The sequence below is a fragment of the Limanda limanda genome, chromosome 21, assembly GCF_963576545.1.
Source record: "Limanda limanda chromosome 21, fLimLim1.1, whole genome shotgun sequence".
NCBI lineage: Eukaryota > Metazoa > Chordata > Actinopteri > Pleuronectiformes > Pleuronectidae > Limanda > Limanda limanda.
This window is the reverse complement of record NC_083656.1, coordinates 20,112,349-20,130,138: the sequence shown is the minus strand read 5'-3', so window position 1 is coordinate 20,130,138 and position 17,790 is coordinate 20,112,349. Positions and strand designations below refer to the sequence as shown.

Genomic DNA, 17,790 nt, shown 5'->3' with positions numbered 1-17,790 from the left:
TCATATTGACACACAGGCAACAGCGGTACCTGGTATACAGAGCTGGAGCTTCTCAACAGTCGTGGCCATGTTCCTCTGCTGGATCCGACAGCAGATCACCTCCTGTGTCTGAGCTGTCACCTGAGGGAAGGAACACACAGTAGAAGGAGACAATGAGAAAGAGGCCACCACTGTTAACTACTGGGTCAAACAAGGTCATGTTTGACGCACGACTGTCTTTTCATTTAACAAGCATGCATATGTGCCCACAGCACAATAAAAAGCTTCTGCACATTCATGCATTTGGCGTACGCAGACTTACCTCCCTCCCAGCTTCTTGTAGTCTTCGATTAGTGTCTGTCACTTGACCCTTTGAAAACAAAAACAATCATCAGTTTAACACAGCCTCTTTTCCTTTCACTCTTTTTCCTCTTTTAATGCCTCCTATACTTTTAAATTTCAGACGACTTACTTATTATATCAAGACCTCATAGTATAAGCGTGTGGATATACTTCATTTTTCAACAAACATCTTATGTTACAGATCAAGCTCCACCGGCTCAGTCTGCAACTTGTAATGGTCCCAAACAAATGTCCTGGGGTGAGCAACATTTCTTATAAACTACGGAGTCCATTTGGTCTGTTACTCAGTTGTTTTCTCATAATGAAACATATTTGTTAGGATCTAAAAAATGCTAAATAGAAAAAATGTATATATATATTTGTATATATAAGGTTACGTTTGATTTAATGTGAATGTTTATTGTAACATTTACATTAAATAAGGTAAGTGAAGAAAGCACCTTATCCAAAATATATTTAGGTGTATTTCAAGGGTAATTAATCAAAATTCTGATACAGAGCTAAAAGCTTAAAACGAAAATGTAAGTGTGGAAATAGCCTAGAGTGGGGTTGACGCAAATCTTCACATGTTGGTATGGTTGATAAGTCACGTTTTCTGTTGATAGTCAAATACTATTTTAGAATGTATGAATACCTTTGTTTTGCTTTATCCATACATGCTGTCACATGTCTATCTGTTCTACTTCACTCTGTCTGCTCCCCCTCACCATGCCCTCTCTTTTCCCTCTCTACTTCCCTCGGTGCAGCTGCTCAGCCTTGTAATCAGCTCATTGTCCATGAAGGGTCAAGAACAAAGGCAGGAAAATTCTGATTAACCAGGCGATGGGGACCTGAACCCGTTTATAGTGCACTGGGCCTTTCATGGGGTTTAATGGCTTGTGACAGGCTCTTTCTCACAGATTCAGTGACAAACTTGTCGATTCTGGGTGGGGATTTTTGAACTCTCGGCTCTTGACGTACGGCTGAGAGCCATGACCCAATTGACCAGTCGGCTTTTTGATGACAATTCTTTCAACAGTGAAGCTTTCAAAGTAAATGGTATAACTATATAATTAATATGTCTTAGTTCATCCTGTAAGGGTACGGCACCAGAGCAAGAGTGACGTGACTGTGACATGGCTGGAAACTTAACTAAGACTGTTACCAACAACCTTTGGGAAATGTGAAATGTTTATGGTGCAGTGGACAGTAAAATGTTTTTCCACAGTCAAGTCGAGAATTGAGGGCAGAGAATGTTGCACCTTGTTAAGCTCTATGAGGCCAATTGTGATTTTTGAATATGGGTTATGCACATAAAATTTGATTCAGTTTGATTTGACAAGCACTTCTGCAAAAACGGTAGACAAAAATCAGGCCAAGGGCGGCTATAGAGATAGCTTGGGTTTCTGGTACTGGTGGAGACAGTCAAAGTTTTAAGCTAGTTGAGAAAAGATAGTTCCACAATTTTTTAGTCAAAATCAAAATTTCTGCTAACTGTGGTCACTGCTCTGTGTGAATGAATGAACATAAAAATTATAATTTTACAGACTCATGCAGTTTAGAGTGAAACCCAGGATAGTTTCTGTAGCTACAATTTACAGATGTTCCCTCAACACTTCACATCACTAGACATTAGTTTGGCAGCTATACACAGACAAGCCTCTTGTTGCCACCCAGTTAGTGACCCCATTCAGACTGGTCAGCAGTAAATACAGGTCTAAACGCACCCCAATTTCTCCTGAACACGTCCTGAGATATGATCACTAAAACCACATTCGGAGGTGGTCTGGGACACATGTAGCCACATTCTTTAGCTTGGCTAACACAAATGCCTCCTATGCCACATATGGACTGCCTACTCAGCAGATGTCCACTGAACCACTGCAGTTTAAACATATTTTGACACTTCTCAGAGTCCACTGAGACCCCAATATCAACACTGATCAATCAATTAAATTGTATTTGCATAGTGCCAAATCAAAACATTCATTATCTCAAGGTGGAAACCTTCCAATATTATGAAAAAACCCGACGGTTCACATTATGAAGGTTCCCATTGGCAACTGTGGAGAGAATAATAAACTCCCTTTTGATAGGGGCGAAACCTCTAACAGAACCAGACTTAGAGGGCGGCCCCAGAAAAGAGAGAGAGACTAGTGACCATTGTTTATCCATCATATTTAAGCTCCGTCACCACAAAACCACTGATATTTTCTTAAATTGATAAAATCTTTCTTCGTTGTTTTACGCCTTTATTCATACAGCTTCTATGTAGCTTAAGTTAGTAAAGATGATAAATGCACCTTCTGACCTTTTCAAATGTGAATGCACAAAAGCAAACAAGCTGTAATAATAAAAATTTAACTCAAGTGCTGTACTAACTAATAATATGTGTATAATGTCATAATGTTGTTCTTTTGATAATCTAGTGAATAGCTGGTTCGAGTTTACATGGCTTCTGCATTTATATAGATTTAGTAGATCATGTGAGTTACAGATCAAATGGTCCTGTTATCAGCTGTAACTGAGATATTGTAATCTTCACTACAGTAATCTATCTTACCATCAGTTTCTCTGCATCAGTGCGGACTTTGAGGAGCTCTGTGATGGCGTCCACAAAGCCTTGGTGGTGGAAATTGCACATTTTCTCAATTTCTCGGTCATGGTTCCTTATCCTGGCATCCAGCTTTTCCATGAAGCGCTTGTGGGCATTGGGCTGGTCATCGTAAATAGACCTGAAAGACACAAAAGAGGTGAGGAAAAGAGATGGAAGAAAAGAAAAAATAGACTATTACAGAGTACAACTTTCGGAATAACGGTCTGAATGATAAGGATTCACCTTTTATCTTATCTTATATGTCACTTTGCATGATGGAGGTTACTAAGCTGAAATAAACAGCCTTGATATGCCCAACAGGCAACTTCTATGAGCCCATGGCCTACAGTTCTCCTCCTGGAGTAACAGCTCCATCTAGTGAAGCCAGGAGTGAAATGCTAAATTCATAATGCTGTAAACAGTGTAATTTTGGGATTCTGAACATCTCTGACACTGATATTTGGCATTATGACCTCATATCTACTTTTACTGATACAGGATAACACATGGGCTCTTATTATTAAAAGTGCCTCTACATTTGAATACACTGGAACAGTATTGATTTAGTAGTGTTTTTTCTGTGCAATAGCTAAGACTACCAACCAACTAGTAACCATTAAAGGACCAGATTGTTTTATTTAGAATGGACGAGTGTCTGCATCACAGTAAAACAATACCAACAACGCTTATATTGGGCGGCTGTGGCTGAGGGGTAGAGTGGTCATCCTCCAACCTGAAGGTCGGCGGTTCGATCCCCAGTCTGAAACCATCTGCATGCCGAAGTGTCCTTGGGCAAGATGCTGAACCCTCAATAGCCCCCCATAGAATAACAAAGTGCTGCAAGTAGATGCACTGTATGAATGTGTGTGTGAATGGGTGAATGTGAAACTGTACTGTAAAGCGCTTTGAGTGGTCTTCATCAGACTAGAAAAGCGCTATATAAATACAAATCCATTTACCATATAACAAGGGATTATTTTAAAGGAGCATGAACAACAGAAGAGATTCAGACATCACACACCTAGACTGTGCAGCCTCCAGAGTCTAATTTATCCTGCCATTGTCCAAAAGTTTTTACAAGCCACAAAAACATAGACCAACCATAACTTGTTGTTTTGCACTGTTGCTTCATTGAGCAAAATAGTTAAATACTATTATGATTTGTTTACTTTTAACTGAAAATACTTATTGACTGTTAACATTTGAACTATTAATAATGGAGCATTACTGTATCTGTCATTTAAAGTGTAACAATAGAATGTGATTTAGACACACACCCAAATCTCGCAATTAGCACGTTGCCACTAACTTGACATTTTATAGCCTTCCTTTCACATAGAATCTGTTATCACTATACTATTTCCATTTTCTTAAAATGGACTGTGCATTTCATCATAGTCTCACACAAAGTTTAAAATAAAGGCTTTAATAATTTGATTACTTTTTTAAAAGATCAAGGTTGGATTAAAGCTGCAAGCAGTATTGACGAACACTCACACTTGTTGGAGGCTTCAACGAAAACATTGCTCATTCACTTCAAATGGCGCAATGCCTTGAGTTGCCAAACTGCTTTGTAATTTTGTGGCTTTGCTTTACTTGTACTAAATGAAGAAGAAGTTGAGATAAGCACAACTTTTAAAACAGCATCGGTACTCGCCAACCAAATCAAGTTAATGTAAATATTCACGTGCAGGCAACCGCCATTCAAATCACATGGATTCAAATACACAATGAAATCAGATGTCAGAATGACCTGGAGAGATGAAACAGAGACAGCAGGTGAACCTGGCATTTGTTCATCTGGTGCAGTTCCTTTTCTGTGCATTCCCTTAAACAGGAACTTAACCTACTTTCAACCTGCTTTGTATTGTTACAATACTATTTGAATATGAGCAATGTTTAATTTCCCACTGTGTTGCCTGGACCGAGATATACTTGATCTTTTGTTGCAAAAAGTCTGCAAGATGACAAATGTTATGTTATAGTGGACTTCTGCAAGCTCCCTTGCCGTTAGCTATAACTATATACTTTCGCATTTTTGTATGATCGAGAGAGGGGCAGTGGAATCAAAACATCCAAACAACATTAGAACAACTATAAAGCATGGACGATATGGAGGAAAACTATATTGTAAGTGTCGCAAATGAGCCTTAATAGACTGTGGAGGAACTACAGCAGATGGAGGAGGTAGAGGCCACCATTGCTGACAGTGAAGAGGTGCATAGCTGCATGGTACTGGGGGACAATTGGGGATGCTACCGTGGAAAATGTACATCTATGCTAACAAAAGAGGAGTCGCTGTGTTGCAGGGTATTTCCAGCTCCAGCATGTGTAACGTGACACAAAATCTTCAGGCCACATAGAAGAAAAGGAGTAGGAGACGTACTTCAGGGTCCCGAAAAATACAGGAGAAAACAACCAATCAGAAGTCTGAGCACAGAGTAATTTCAGTGACAGTGCTGCTGACATTGTAAAAATGTATATTCCCAGAGCCTACTTGTGCTGTTGGTTTTTAATCAGTGCTGCTGGCCGTTCTGTTCTGTATTAGATAAGATAAAATGTCCATCTTAAAAGACCATGTGAATGTGTTATATAAATGTAAAATTGTAAAATCAAAAACCGTGCCAGAGTTTGGTACCTGAGGGCCAGTCTAGGTGACAGAGCGCAGAGCATAGTCCACACTCCAGATCAGTGGGTGGCAATAATGCACTCACAGGCTGAAGAAGACAGGGTACTGGTGAGCCCCAGCATCGCAGTAGTCAAGGCAACAAGCAGGAGGTATTTTGTTAAGCAAATCAGATGTTTCCTCACCTCATCAAATGTTTACTTTCATTCTGAATCCCTTTTAGGATTAAACCATTTTTTTCACTTTCATTAATGATACATCTTTTTTTCCCAAATGTTCATTTAATCTTCAAAATGTAAAAAAATATATTTTAAATTGCTTTAGTTTGATTAATCTGTCAAAGATATTCAGTTTAGTATATGCCACAAAGATAAGCAGCAAATCCTTACAATAGTAAACTTGACTGAATTATGTTTGTCTTCGATAACTAGTAGATCCTCCCATAACTGAAGCAATGCATTAGACCTGATATAATGCCCAGCACAGCATATGCAAACTTGACTGAAGCCCATCCATGCAGTCCAGTCCTCATTAGTTTGCATGCTGCCTTATGAGCTTCCTCTTTCCTGCTATTAATAATTGAGAGCAGGTGCTTGTTGAAACAAATAGATTACTGTGTTCCTGCGTCCTGTCAGGACAAGATGAAACTTCAGCTAGTTTAAGTGGCCTGTGGGTTACAATGCTTAACCATGACACCGTCCAATATGTGAAAAGTCTCTTAGTCAAACCCCCAACCACATTTTTATCAAACAATAAATTTTGATATCTGTAACAACTTCTTATTTTAACCACCCATGTGTCATGCTGTCAAAGTCACGTTAAATTAATTTCCAATTTGTGACCTCCAAGCATCCCAGGTATCCCCAAATAACATGGCGAACGTGTTGCACAGCTCAACTGTTTCACCTGCATTTTGGACTAAAAATAGATGTGTGTGGGCTGTAAAATGTATTTATTACGTGTGAATAACATGACTCATATTACAAAATGTAACCCAATACAACTATGATAATAACGCCATCAACTAAGAATAACTTCCTCATCATAGCCAAAGCATTAACCAGCAGAAAAAAAGTGAATGTCAAAGTGAATTTACTATCAAGTTCAGACACTGAGGTTGTAAAAATACGAATGTTCACTGAGGTCCAACAATAATAAATATTAACAAATCCATTTAGCAGCAGTTTCTCATTTTTATCTGAATGAGTGTTACTCTCATCAGTTGAAATAACATATCATATCAGTAATTTAATCTTGAAATGTCTGAACAATGACCTTCGGTATTTAGATCAAGAGTTGAAGTTAATGAGATGAACTAGTTGTCAAGTGAATAAGTCAGGGGCTGTTCAAGATATAAATATCATTAGTATAACTTCTGGACAATAGCAGATATTTAATACTAAAGGACTCAGCTCTGAATCAGTAACAAACATCTTGAAACAGAAAAAGTCAAAAACCTTGTGAACTTCAAAACAAAAAAAAACAAAACAAAACTCTGCTTGTATATGTCTGGCAATATATATTATTTTAATAATGTACATTGTGCCCCAAAAGTTTCTGAATTTAAGGAGCTTAGGAGCAAAGGTGCTCCTTGGGGACAAAGTAGACATCATAATGTGACAATTGAAGTGAGCACTGAAGCCTCCTTGCACAGCCTGCATACATAAAGTCGAGATTTTAACTTAATATCAGTGACATAATATTTCAAATCAATTTACAGGAACATATTTACTACACCATAGTCTATTATTTTCATTGAATACATGTAAATATCCTTAAATATGCCATTAAACTAAACTGAGGGTAGGAACCTAAGCTGAGTGGTGGTCCCTTGTACTTTTTCTAGCAGGAGGTGAAGACAATCTTGACTTTGAGTCGTCTGGAAAGCAGTGTTAGCCCCCAACCAGGAGAGAGGAGCCCAATGGCCAGGTCACAGTGGAGGACACTTCTGTGACCTCACTTGCATTGAGGACACAGAAGAATGAAATCTTTGGCCGTGAAATCTAAGCAAAAATCCAACAGCTTTGAGAAACCTTGGTGTTAAGGTGGTTTCTTGGTTCTGTCTTCAAATGATTCGAAGAATGTTAAGTAGCCAATGACAAGGTAAAAGGCCTGACTGAAATCGAACATTATTACATGCTGTTAAAAAGTGACTGTGTTGATAAAGGAATTGCGGAAATGAAACAGGCAGCCAGAGGTGCGCACCTTCAGAGCAGATAGCCACCGATTAGCCCCGGGTGTGCTGAAGGTCCACTACAGCCTGTGACACAGTGTGTGACTCACAGTCTGTGTCCAAGCTGCAGACATTCACCTGAAGTCATTAACATTCATTTGTTGAATGAATGTCGTTCCCTATGGCATTGGAAGCTAGCTTGGCACCTGCTTATGATGCAGCATTGCTGGAGAAGGTTAGCCTGAGTAGTTCCTCATCCAGTTAGACCGTCATCCAGCTCTTTGACCAACTGACAACACAGCACTAGGAGGTCACCATGACTCATCTACCATGACACACAGGGGTGTCAGTAGCGTTACTTTCTATTTTTGTTGAACGACAACCCGGAATAGTTAGCAGACAACATCAGTGAGACGAAAAGTCCCACAGCCACACCCACAAATGATGTTTACATTTTTTGACAGGTCACCAGCCGTCATTGTGAACACAGGAGGTGGAAACCCCCCACACTCAGATTTATAAGAGCTGCTTTTACCTGGTAGAATTGCTGCTCGGTGTTAGCCGTTAGCCTGTTAGCTAGCATGTCAGCTAGGCTGAGGGCTCATTTCAACCCCATACAGCCTGATAGCAAAGACCGTTAGCCTGCCGGTGGCTAGGTTAGCTAACCTAGCTAATGGACAAAAGGTCTGATAATGTCAGTGATGCCAGCACACACATAGATATTCTAGCGTCGAAGTGCTCTCTGAGGAGCCGTGGGTTCCTACCGAAGAGTTGGACCAACACATGCCGTGTCGGTGCTCTCTATTTCCTGTAGAATCCGCTCGTGCTCCGTTATACACTCCAGGGTTTCATTCTCCGCCATGATTGTTATGTGTGTATTGTGGCTGCAGCTGCAGCGGAGCAAAGGCCAGTGCGACATCTGGTCTGTAGGGGGCGCTCTACAAGTGTCACCTGTATAACAGCAGCTTTGTTTCCATACATCAGACGTTCACCTGAACTATAACTATATTATTTTCCCCCTTGTTGAGGGTTAAAGGCAGAGGATGTCACACCTTGTTAAAGCCCTATGAGACAAAATGGTGATGTGAATATGGATTGCTGTTATTTAAATAATTTTTACTTTTACCGTTGAAACTAAATAAAAAAGTACTAGTCCATAAAAAAATATTTGCTTATATTATTATACATGTATATAATTTATATATATATATAATGTATATAATTGAAATGAGCCCTGCAAACAAACAATGCAGCATTTGCACCTTTGATGAAATAAGTGCTTTGACTGATACTCAGTTTAATCGTCTTTTACAGATAATATATTAATTAGGTCAAAGCACAGATTTATAGAATATTGCCACACACACATCCAAACTCAGCCCTGCAGATTGTAATATCAGACTGCAAATCAATACCTGCGCTGCTCTGGAGCTAATTCTTTTTCTATTTTAAGTTTTTTTTTTTAAGTACATTCCAATATACTATACATATAAGCAATGTCCCTCTTAAAGGAATAGTTCACCCAAAAATGAATATTCAGTCATTATCAACTCACATCTATATGCCGATGGAGTGTTGTGAGTTCACAAAACACTTTTGGAGTGCAAAAAGTCAACTCAAAACGAGTGTATTTACACCATGTGGTTCTGTGATCCCTGCACGAACGAGGCTCCGGAGGGGGTGGACATTTAGACTAAAAACATAGTGTAAATGATGCTGTTTGGTGATTAGATCATTTGTGAAGTTTAATTTTTGGGTGAACTATATCTTCCAATACATTGCGTGCAAATATCCATCGATGCTCATGAACTTGTTGTTAAGTTCAATCCACATTTTACATGTCTCACTTTGTAAATCAGATCAATGACTCCACCATAAATCTTGGCCACCAGTTAAAAAAGGTCCCAAATGAGTTTGAGTTTACCTTAAGGTGGTTCCTAGGGGCAAGTCCACAGATTCTAACTCTGCAAAAATATTTCCAAACACTTTCTCCTCTTCTCTGTTGTCCTCTTCATTCTGACTGGGAGGGTCAGGTAAAGCAGCATGGACCCTGTCAGAGGCCATTTCTCTTCACACTCCTGAGTATGAGGACTAGATTTTTGCATTTATGAGAGGTGACACCAAGAGCTGTGTGTTTGTGTGCACAGTTGTGCGTATGTGGGGACTTCCAGGGCACCTGCTACGGTCAGCAGAAAAAGAGGGTGCAACAGGAAAAGGAGACCTTGTGATTCACTGGACTTTGAAACCAACGACACTAACTTCTATTGTCCTCTGTGTTAACATTTCTCATATACTGTGAACCCTGAGAACATTTATGAAGAGGCCCAACCTGTTGGTTTTATTCAACAGACATTTTGAACACATTAAGCATTCAGACTTGCAGATAAGATGCATTTTAGATACATTTTTGGTTGTGGGAAACAAATGAATGCTGGTGGAAGAATGGTGGGTAAACGAGATTCTACTACAATAGAAATTATAATTTGATGTAATACCAGACCCATAGTGACACAGAGCCAATCTGAGATAATGTGTGGGTGTCAGTGCAATTACACAAACTCTTACTTCTCTCAGCTAACTTTAACAGAAATATTATTAACAAAATGCCTTTAAGTAATCAAATAAATACTTCAGTGAATACCTTACATCCATACATTTTGGGGACTTTTGAGAGACAATTTAAAAGAGAGTGAGGGAATGGTCAAATCTGGACTTTTATGGACAAAGCAAGAACATTGCATAAAGGGGGTGAAAAGGTTACTCCCTTGGTGGAGGTGATAACTCTTTCAGCATACATTTAAGCATGGCAATAATGTTAATAATAATAATAATAATAATAATGTTAAAACACAGACTATTCATATGGCTCATACTCACAAATCACAACCAGTACAATTGTTTACAGTTTGTATTTCATACAATTCTTGGTTGCTGCAGAGTAAAACATCAAGTAAAGCCACAGAGGTGCGACACATCTATCCCCTTGTGCCATATATGGGAGTAGCATTGTGCATTTAAACACAGTACTGTAACATGTGGTCTCAGACAACCTTCATGCATAATAGTAATAACAACAGTAAATACATAATAACAAATACTTGAACATCCAGTTATATATGGTTTTTTCGGGTTCTGCATTGTGTATTAACAATTCATTGTTGTAAGGTATTTAACACACTTGTCACATTATGTCACTGTATAAGTGTATTTGTGAATATGGGCTATACAAATAAAACTTGAATGCTTAGAATGTTTTCTGAAATTACATTTTGAGTAAGGCAGCAGACCATGACCAGCGCACACAACCACTTTTTGTGGGCCATTAGGACAGTGGATGTTGTAGTTGACAATAAGCTCATTACAAAAGACCTGACTGAGTTTCCGTATTACCCCACAAAAAAACAAGAAGTGAGTATCACCAATCTATGATTGGTGGTCATGGCACTACATGAGTCAAATGTGTTTGTTACCCAGGTCTGCTCCTTTACTCTCTAACTCTACCGCTACTGAGAGAAACAGTGGGACCATGAGTCCGGCTGCCACTGGGTAACAGTTCGCTCATGAGGTCAGAGGTCTTAAAACGACGAAGGACTGTGGGCTGTCTGACTACAGAAGACAAACAAAGCTGAGATTTTACATTCAATGTTGTCATTGAAAATGTATTATTCATCATTTATTTTAGGATTGATTCAAATGATTTATTGTATTTTCCAATGATAACAGAGTGCTATAATTAAGAATGGAGCATTTCACAAAGTAAACACATTTTTATTGCCAGTCTGTTGTGCCCTTTTCTGTTGTTGACAGGAGCTACAGGTCACAGAGGAAAAGTCTCTGAAAACAAAACCATCAAATTATATACTCAAGCAGGGCTATATATAGATTATAATAGTTTATCTGCATTATTATTATTATTATAATTTTTTTGTCTCACTACTGATTGTGGAGCTTGTCTTACTTTATACCTTAAACACAGGTTTTATCTGGCAGTCTTGTAAACACATGCAATGTCATCGGCCGATATAATTTGGAAAGAAAACAGTTGGCTCAGTTAGTAACTGTCATCAGCAGTGGTGTTCCATCAGAGAGAAAATGAATTAGAGAAAACAGGAAGAGAGGAGAGAGGAGAGGGGATGTGTGTGTGTGTTTGTGTGTGTGTGTGTGTGTGTGTGTGTGTGTGTGTGTGTGTGTGTGTGTGTGCGTGTGCGTGTGCGTGTGCGTGTGCGTGTGCGTGTGCGTGTGCGTGTGTGCGTGATCCAGTTGGACATCCTGTCCTTCAACTCATTAGCCCTGCAGGTTTTCCTCTTGTTTTCCAGTAAATCCCCCTCTTTGTAATGTTTGATTCTTTTGTGTCCAAGACGGACCTCCTATCATATAGTGTTAGAGGACTCTCGGAGTTCTCTTTTCATTTGGTTAAGGTGCTGCACTTGAAGCTGCTTTCAGACATGCACTGATTTTCAAAGATCCTCTGGACATTCTCTGGAGGGACCATGTGTGTGAATGCAAATGTCGAGCGTGTACCTCCTTACTTTCTCCGGCCAGTCCCTTTGTATTTATTCCGCAGAATGTCTGCAGGAGCTGGTGAGAGAACATAGCAGGAGATTCTACACAGGATTCACCTTGAGCGAGGGGGGTGTTGACACAAATCAACTACAAAGATGAAGATGTCAAGAGAGCTTTGAGCGATAAGGCCTGACACTGATGTTGATGTGCTGTAAACAAAAAACACCTGATCTCCACAGTGGTTACATCCTGCCTCAGTCTGCTCCACCAGCCCTCACCAGAATGCTCCATGGATTTCTATGTTGTTGTGTACACATCTGAGCAGAGAATCTGCTGCTGAGTTGTGCATGTGTGAAAGGCAAATTATGGACGAAATTCTCCGGACATCCTCAAGAAACGAAAATGATATTACAAAATGTACTGGTTCAATCACTACTCATCTGACAGAACATCATTCCATTTAATGATGTTTTGGCCAAATCTTCAACCAGTCTGTCTTCTTGCTTGTCCTTTCAAACTGATTTTAAAATGCGGAACCCAACTTGAAAGTCTTGTGCTCAGAATCGTCTGCTTGTTCATTGTCTGCCCAAGCAGATCAGTCAGCTAGCACACCCCCTGAGGTACAGTACATGCTCATTGTGCCTCGTCTTACCTCTTGCTTGTCAAAGAGTGGATCATCTTGACCCTTCATTTTGAGAATAACAGCATTGCCAGCACCCATTGTTGAAGCTCATTTGGTAGTACCATCTTGTCAGCGCATGTTTTGTATTACAAGACTCTTGGTTTTTACCTGAATCATGTCTCTTTGCTTGAGCTACATGTTAGCTTAGACGTCACTATTTAAGATTTGGTTATGGTTATTTTAATCCATATTAGAAATTTGAAGTGTTATTGTGACAGACCCACTGCAATACTTCCGTTTCACAATGTTGATTGAAAACTGTGACCTCAACAGATAACCCTGTGTATGTTTTTAGCCATCTCTTGAGAAAAAGAATGATGTGGAATTCATATTGAGCAATAATCCTTGTAAGTGCCCAATTTGAAAGAGGAGGATATATGGATCACAGCCGTTAGGGTCAATGTGAACTATCACCTATTCTTCTGTCCTTGTGCTTTTCCTTTCCATGGTCTGCCAGCTTCCTGCCAGCTTCCTGAGTCTGTCCAGGGTACAGGCTCCCAAAAGACTGCTGACCTCCACAGTATGTTACACTCTAAGCAAATAAAAGTGAGGGACATCCGGGAATAGGGTGGGGACAGTTCACTGTGACAGCCAGGGAGGTTGTCCAGATGTTTCAGGACAGGCTAGAGGTCAACTGGTTCACATTTTAAATCGTCATGGGAATACTTAAATAATATTTAAATAAAAATAAACTAAAACTAAAAGAAGGGCCCCTGGTTGTGTTAAACCTAGCTTAGCTGAAGACCTGGAGGCAGGATTTGTTTTAGCCTAGCATGTTATGATACATTTGAAACAAAACCCAAACCACCTTTTCAGCAAAAACTGAACATTACAACATTCATGAAGGAGGATTTATTGCAGGACTATTGGATTATTTGTTTTCAAGTGATATACGTTTTTAATGTTACACTCACATTTCCATATTACGGTCCACAACTAGTTACAACAATAGAATGCCTTCTGCCTGTATGACCATATAACTGATTCGAACCACTCACAATACAAACTGAACACAATTATATATATTTAAATTTATTCTATTTTTTACTTACAACCCTCTGAGTAAGTAGACGTGTGGATGCCAAGTGTAAATTCAACAAAAGCCATAAAACTGAAATGTATTTGTGTCATGATTTTGGGCCCTGAAGTCTATGAACTACTGAAAGACTCTTGGACCAGAGGTTCTGTTGTTTAGCCTTTTTGGTTTGTGGACGCTATCTTGTTTTTCCTTGTGTTCTGGATTCATGTTGTGTGTGTGGTTGAACGTTTCCTGTTTTATTTTACATTTCGCTCTGTGTGTGGCTTTATTTCCTGCCTTTATCTTGCTTCTTGCATTTGATATCATCAGTAGTCTCTGTGCATCCCTTTGAATTGGTCAGTGCACCTTGTTCCACATGAGTTGATACTTGTATTTCCTTTTGTTTCAGTTTTGTTTTTATCGTTTCTTTCTTTGCTTATTACCTGCCACTGTAAGTCTGTTTGATTTTGTGTTATCTTTCACCGACCAAGCTGTTGTTCCTGCATTTGAGTCCTTTCCTGAAACTCTTACATAGACAATGTAAATGAAACAACTGACAGACTTGTTGTGTATACTGTACGCTAGTTTTAATGTAATAGCTTACTGGGGTATCATTTACATTCTGATTCATTGTCCACCACTTTAATGAAAAAGCTCAACTCAACTGACTGATGCTGAACTGCAGAGGGAGCCAAAGAGAGTATAGAACCTGTAGGCATGGTAATCACCAAACATTTAAACTTTCTGCATCTGTATCTATGATTTGTTCAGTGCATCTAGTAAATATTCATTTAAAAACACACTACAATAAACTCCAAGCATGCAGAGTTCCATGTGTGTGCCAGCCTTTGGAACTTAACACTCTTTTCCTCCATCCCTTCACTAGACTGACTCTAATGTATTTGGTATAAGGGGGGGCTACAAGGGGTTAGTGTATGAGGATACGAAATACACTATCGTTAAATCATGATCTAAAGGCTAGAACCAGCAGTATAGCACAAATATAATTGATTGACTACACTAACCAATCAGAGGGAAGGGGCACTGAGGGTCCACCGACCAATGAAAACTAAACTTTGAGTGACAAATTAGTTTGGTCAGTAAGAATAGAAGACAAGAAATTGGGCTGAATTTGTGTTTCCTGTTCTATAACCAAAATTGTAAAAAGGTAAAACAAGGCCTGGATTTCTGTCATCTGTAACAAAAACAATGGTTAGAAGTTACTTAGAACACAACTTTGTCAGTCCGGATCCTGAAACCTGCATTAATTCTGTAATTCAAAATGGGACCATGGCTTCCTGATGGGTTTAGGGTGTGGCTATAGGCAAGTGAGAGAGAGGATGACATTCAGCCTTTTGCACAAAGATTCTTTGAGCATATCCTCTCAGCAGGACTGGTTTCAACTGCCTGGTAAGCAGCAGAAAAGGTTGTTTATTTGGAGAGGCAAGTGAGGAAGATGTTTTGTGATCAATGCTAACATTTGTGTAAAATTATTTACCATCTGTCAACATTTTAAAAAGTCAGTAATGCTTTCATTCTCTGAACATTAAACAATGTGTGTTAACAGTGTATTTTGCATCAGTTTTCCTATCCGCTCTCTTTTCCTGCACATGCTTACGTGCAAAAAGTTGTTCAGAAACAAGTGTAAGGGTTTTTCATGAGCGCTTGTTGTTCTTAAGGAAATCAACCTGGACGCTGCCTTACTTAATCCCTTAACCTAACTATGGATATAATTCTCCTCATTTTCATGACATTTCACACATTTAACTGAATACAACTTTTAAGTGAGAGAAGATGGAAACACATAAATCTTTCTATAAATATAGAAGAAGCGTGTGCAAGGATGTCAATTATGGGGGTGCTTGGAAAATCAGTGGAATAATTTAATCTTTATTGTGCTAATAGTCTGTAAGGTTGTATGCTTTGCTTAGAATTCCATGGAGGTATGAACTAAAACTGTGATTGATCTAATTTTGCAGAATTACTAGTGTGTAGTTTATCAAGGTGAGATGGAGGCGATTGAGTATTTGTATGGGGCCCTACAGTCATCGAATGAGTGGAACACCATGTCAAAGTGATGAGCTCTACTAAAACATGTATTAGTGCTGTTGAAATAGAGAAAAATTACATGTTTCCTTTACAGAAAAAAACGTTTGTGTAGAGTAAAAAGAAACAATATTGTGGGGTAATCAGACTTACATTACATTTATTCTCTTTCCTAAAAGACATCTCCTGCTTGAAAAGATATTGCAGAGGGACTTGTTGGACCAAATGCAGAAGCATTTTTGTTGCGCTTAGAGTGCTGTTTTGTTAAGCCTTTTCTGCAAAGGCTTTAAATAAAGTCAGTGTTTGTTGCCATGAGAGCTGTGCCTGGATTTGTTATTTCTTAGATGTGTTAACACCCTAGAATATGTTATGTAATATGCCTTTTGTGCAAAATGATGTTTTTTGCCTCACCGTCTGTGATTTTGTCAATTCCTAAACCTTTCCTATCGTGAACGTTTAATAGTAAGCGATCACTAATTCACACATGGCAAACAATTAATGCTGCACTTATTCTAAATGATTAAAAACGTCTCTTACTACTTCTGCGACTTCCAAAACCTGGTTGATCTGGTTTTGCCTTTACACATTCTGCTTTTGTCAGATTCATTGGGATGAATGAGCTTTATTCACTGTGACATCACTAAGTATGCCTTTGCCTCAAACATCAAGAGCAATGCAGCTTTGAACTTTACAAAAGCAAGCATTATGTTTTCTATACGGAAAATAGTTTGTTTGAATGTAAATGTACACATAAATATACATCTAAGAAGATTTACCTTGAAATTACAAAGAATAACCTTAAATATTGGTTATGGACATAAACCTTTAAAAACCTGTGGTGGCTTAAAATGGAAGACACAATCTCTGTTTATTATTTGTGGGTTTTCACAATTCCTCAGCAACAATCACATACAGCAATGCAATAAACATTCAGTTTTGCATATGGATCAAATTGTGGCAAATGATGATGTAGGAAGTAATTACTCAGTAATAACTAAGATCAAAATGAAATTGGCAGAATTGACATTATTTTTTAATTCTGTTTTGGTTAAACTTTTGAACCACTTGGGGACAGCAGAACACCATGTAAATATAATTGAAACCAACTGTATATGTTATTGTAAGTTTATATAAATGATTAGGCAAACATGTCAGCCAATTGCACACTAAAATTATAGATAAGGATTAATTTGGAGTGTTTGCATCGTGTTAATAGATTCTCTTGAGAAAAATACCTGGCTGTTTAGCTAAATGCTTCATGTTTGTTAGTCTGCCATTCACAAGAACGGTTGGAGTGAAGCAATTTTGCTTACAACAGTTGAGGGAAGCTGATGAGTAAAGTGAGAATCAGACAAACTGTGAACTGAATCATTGAAACCATAATCTGTAGCATCAAAAGATGTGGATTATATAATAATGTTGACTATGTCTACTTCAAAGCAACTTTATATTTTTTTCATATGATATGTGAAGGCTACATGTCCTCTGCAGATATATGGAAGGATCTATCCGTTTGACATTGACGTGTTTTGTTACAGTCTGCAACAGCATGATCTGATTCTAAAACACTTGCATCAGGACTACCACACCCGGCTGGTGTTACTGGCTTTCACTAGCTCAGCACCAAACAACCGGAGGCCCCGGGGCAAGATGACAGCACTGAGGTTACATCATGCATGAATCTGACTTATTCCAAACCTGTGTGGCAAATTTGTGTGGGCTGTGGTTTCGGCAAGAGGTTTAGATTGCTTGTGGGGGATCAGGCTGCTAATTCTGCTTGTATCCATTATATTTGTATCATCCATGTAAAAAAACTAGTGCAGTA

At 38.8% G+C, this 17,790-nt stretch overlaps 1 protein-coding gene across 3 annotated transcripts in view; it reads right to left on the bottom strand.

Moving 5' to 3' along the window:
* exoc6 (exocyst complex component 6) overlaps window positions 1-9,780 on the bottom strand; it is a 43,382-nt gene extending 33,602 nt beyond the window's left edge. For 2 of the 3 annotated variants that reach the window (XM_061094669.1, XM_061094670.1), the window contains exons 1-4: window positions 8,481-8,578; window positions 2,885-3,056; window positions 302-349; window positions 30-120 (exon numbers count right to left, since the gene is read on the bottom strand). In XM_061094669.1, the coding sequence (XP_060950652.1) occupies window positions 30-120; window positions 302-349; window positions 2,885-3,056; window positions 8,481-8,578 (409 nt within the window). Of the gene's footprint in view, window positions 1-29; window positions 121-301; window positions 350-2,884; window positions 3,057-8,480; window positions 8,579-9,640 lie in introns of those variants that run through there. The other variant, XM_061094667.1, reaches the window with a different exon arrangement.
* Window positions 9,781-17,790: the final 8,010 nt, after the last annotated feature.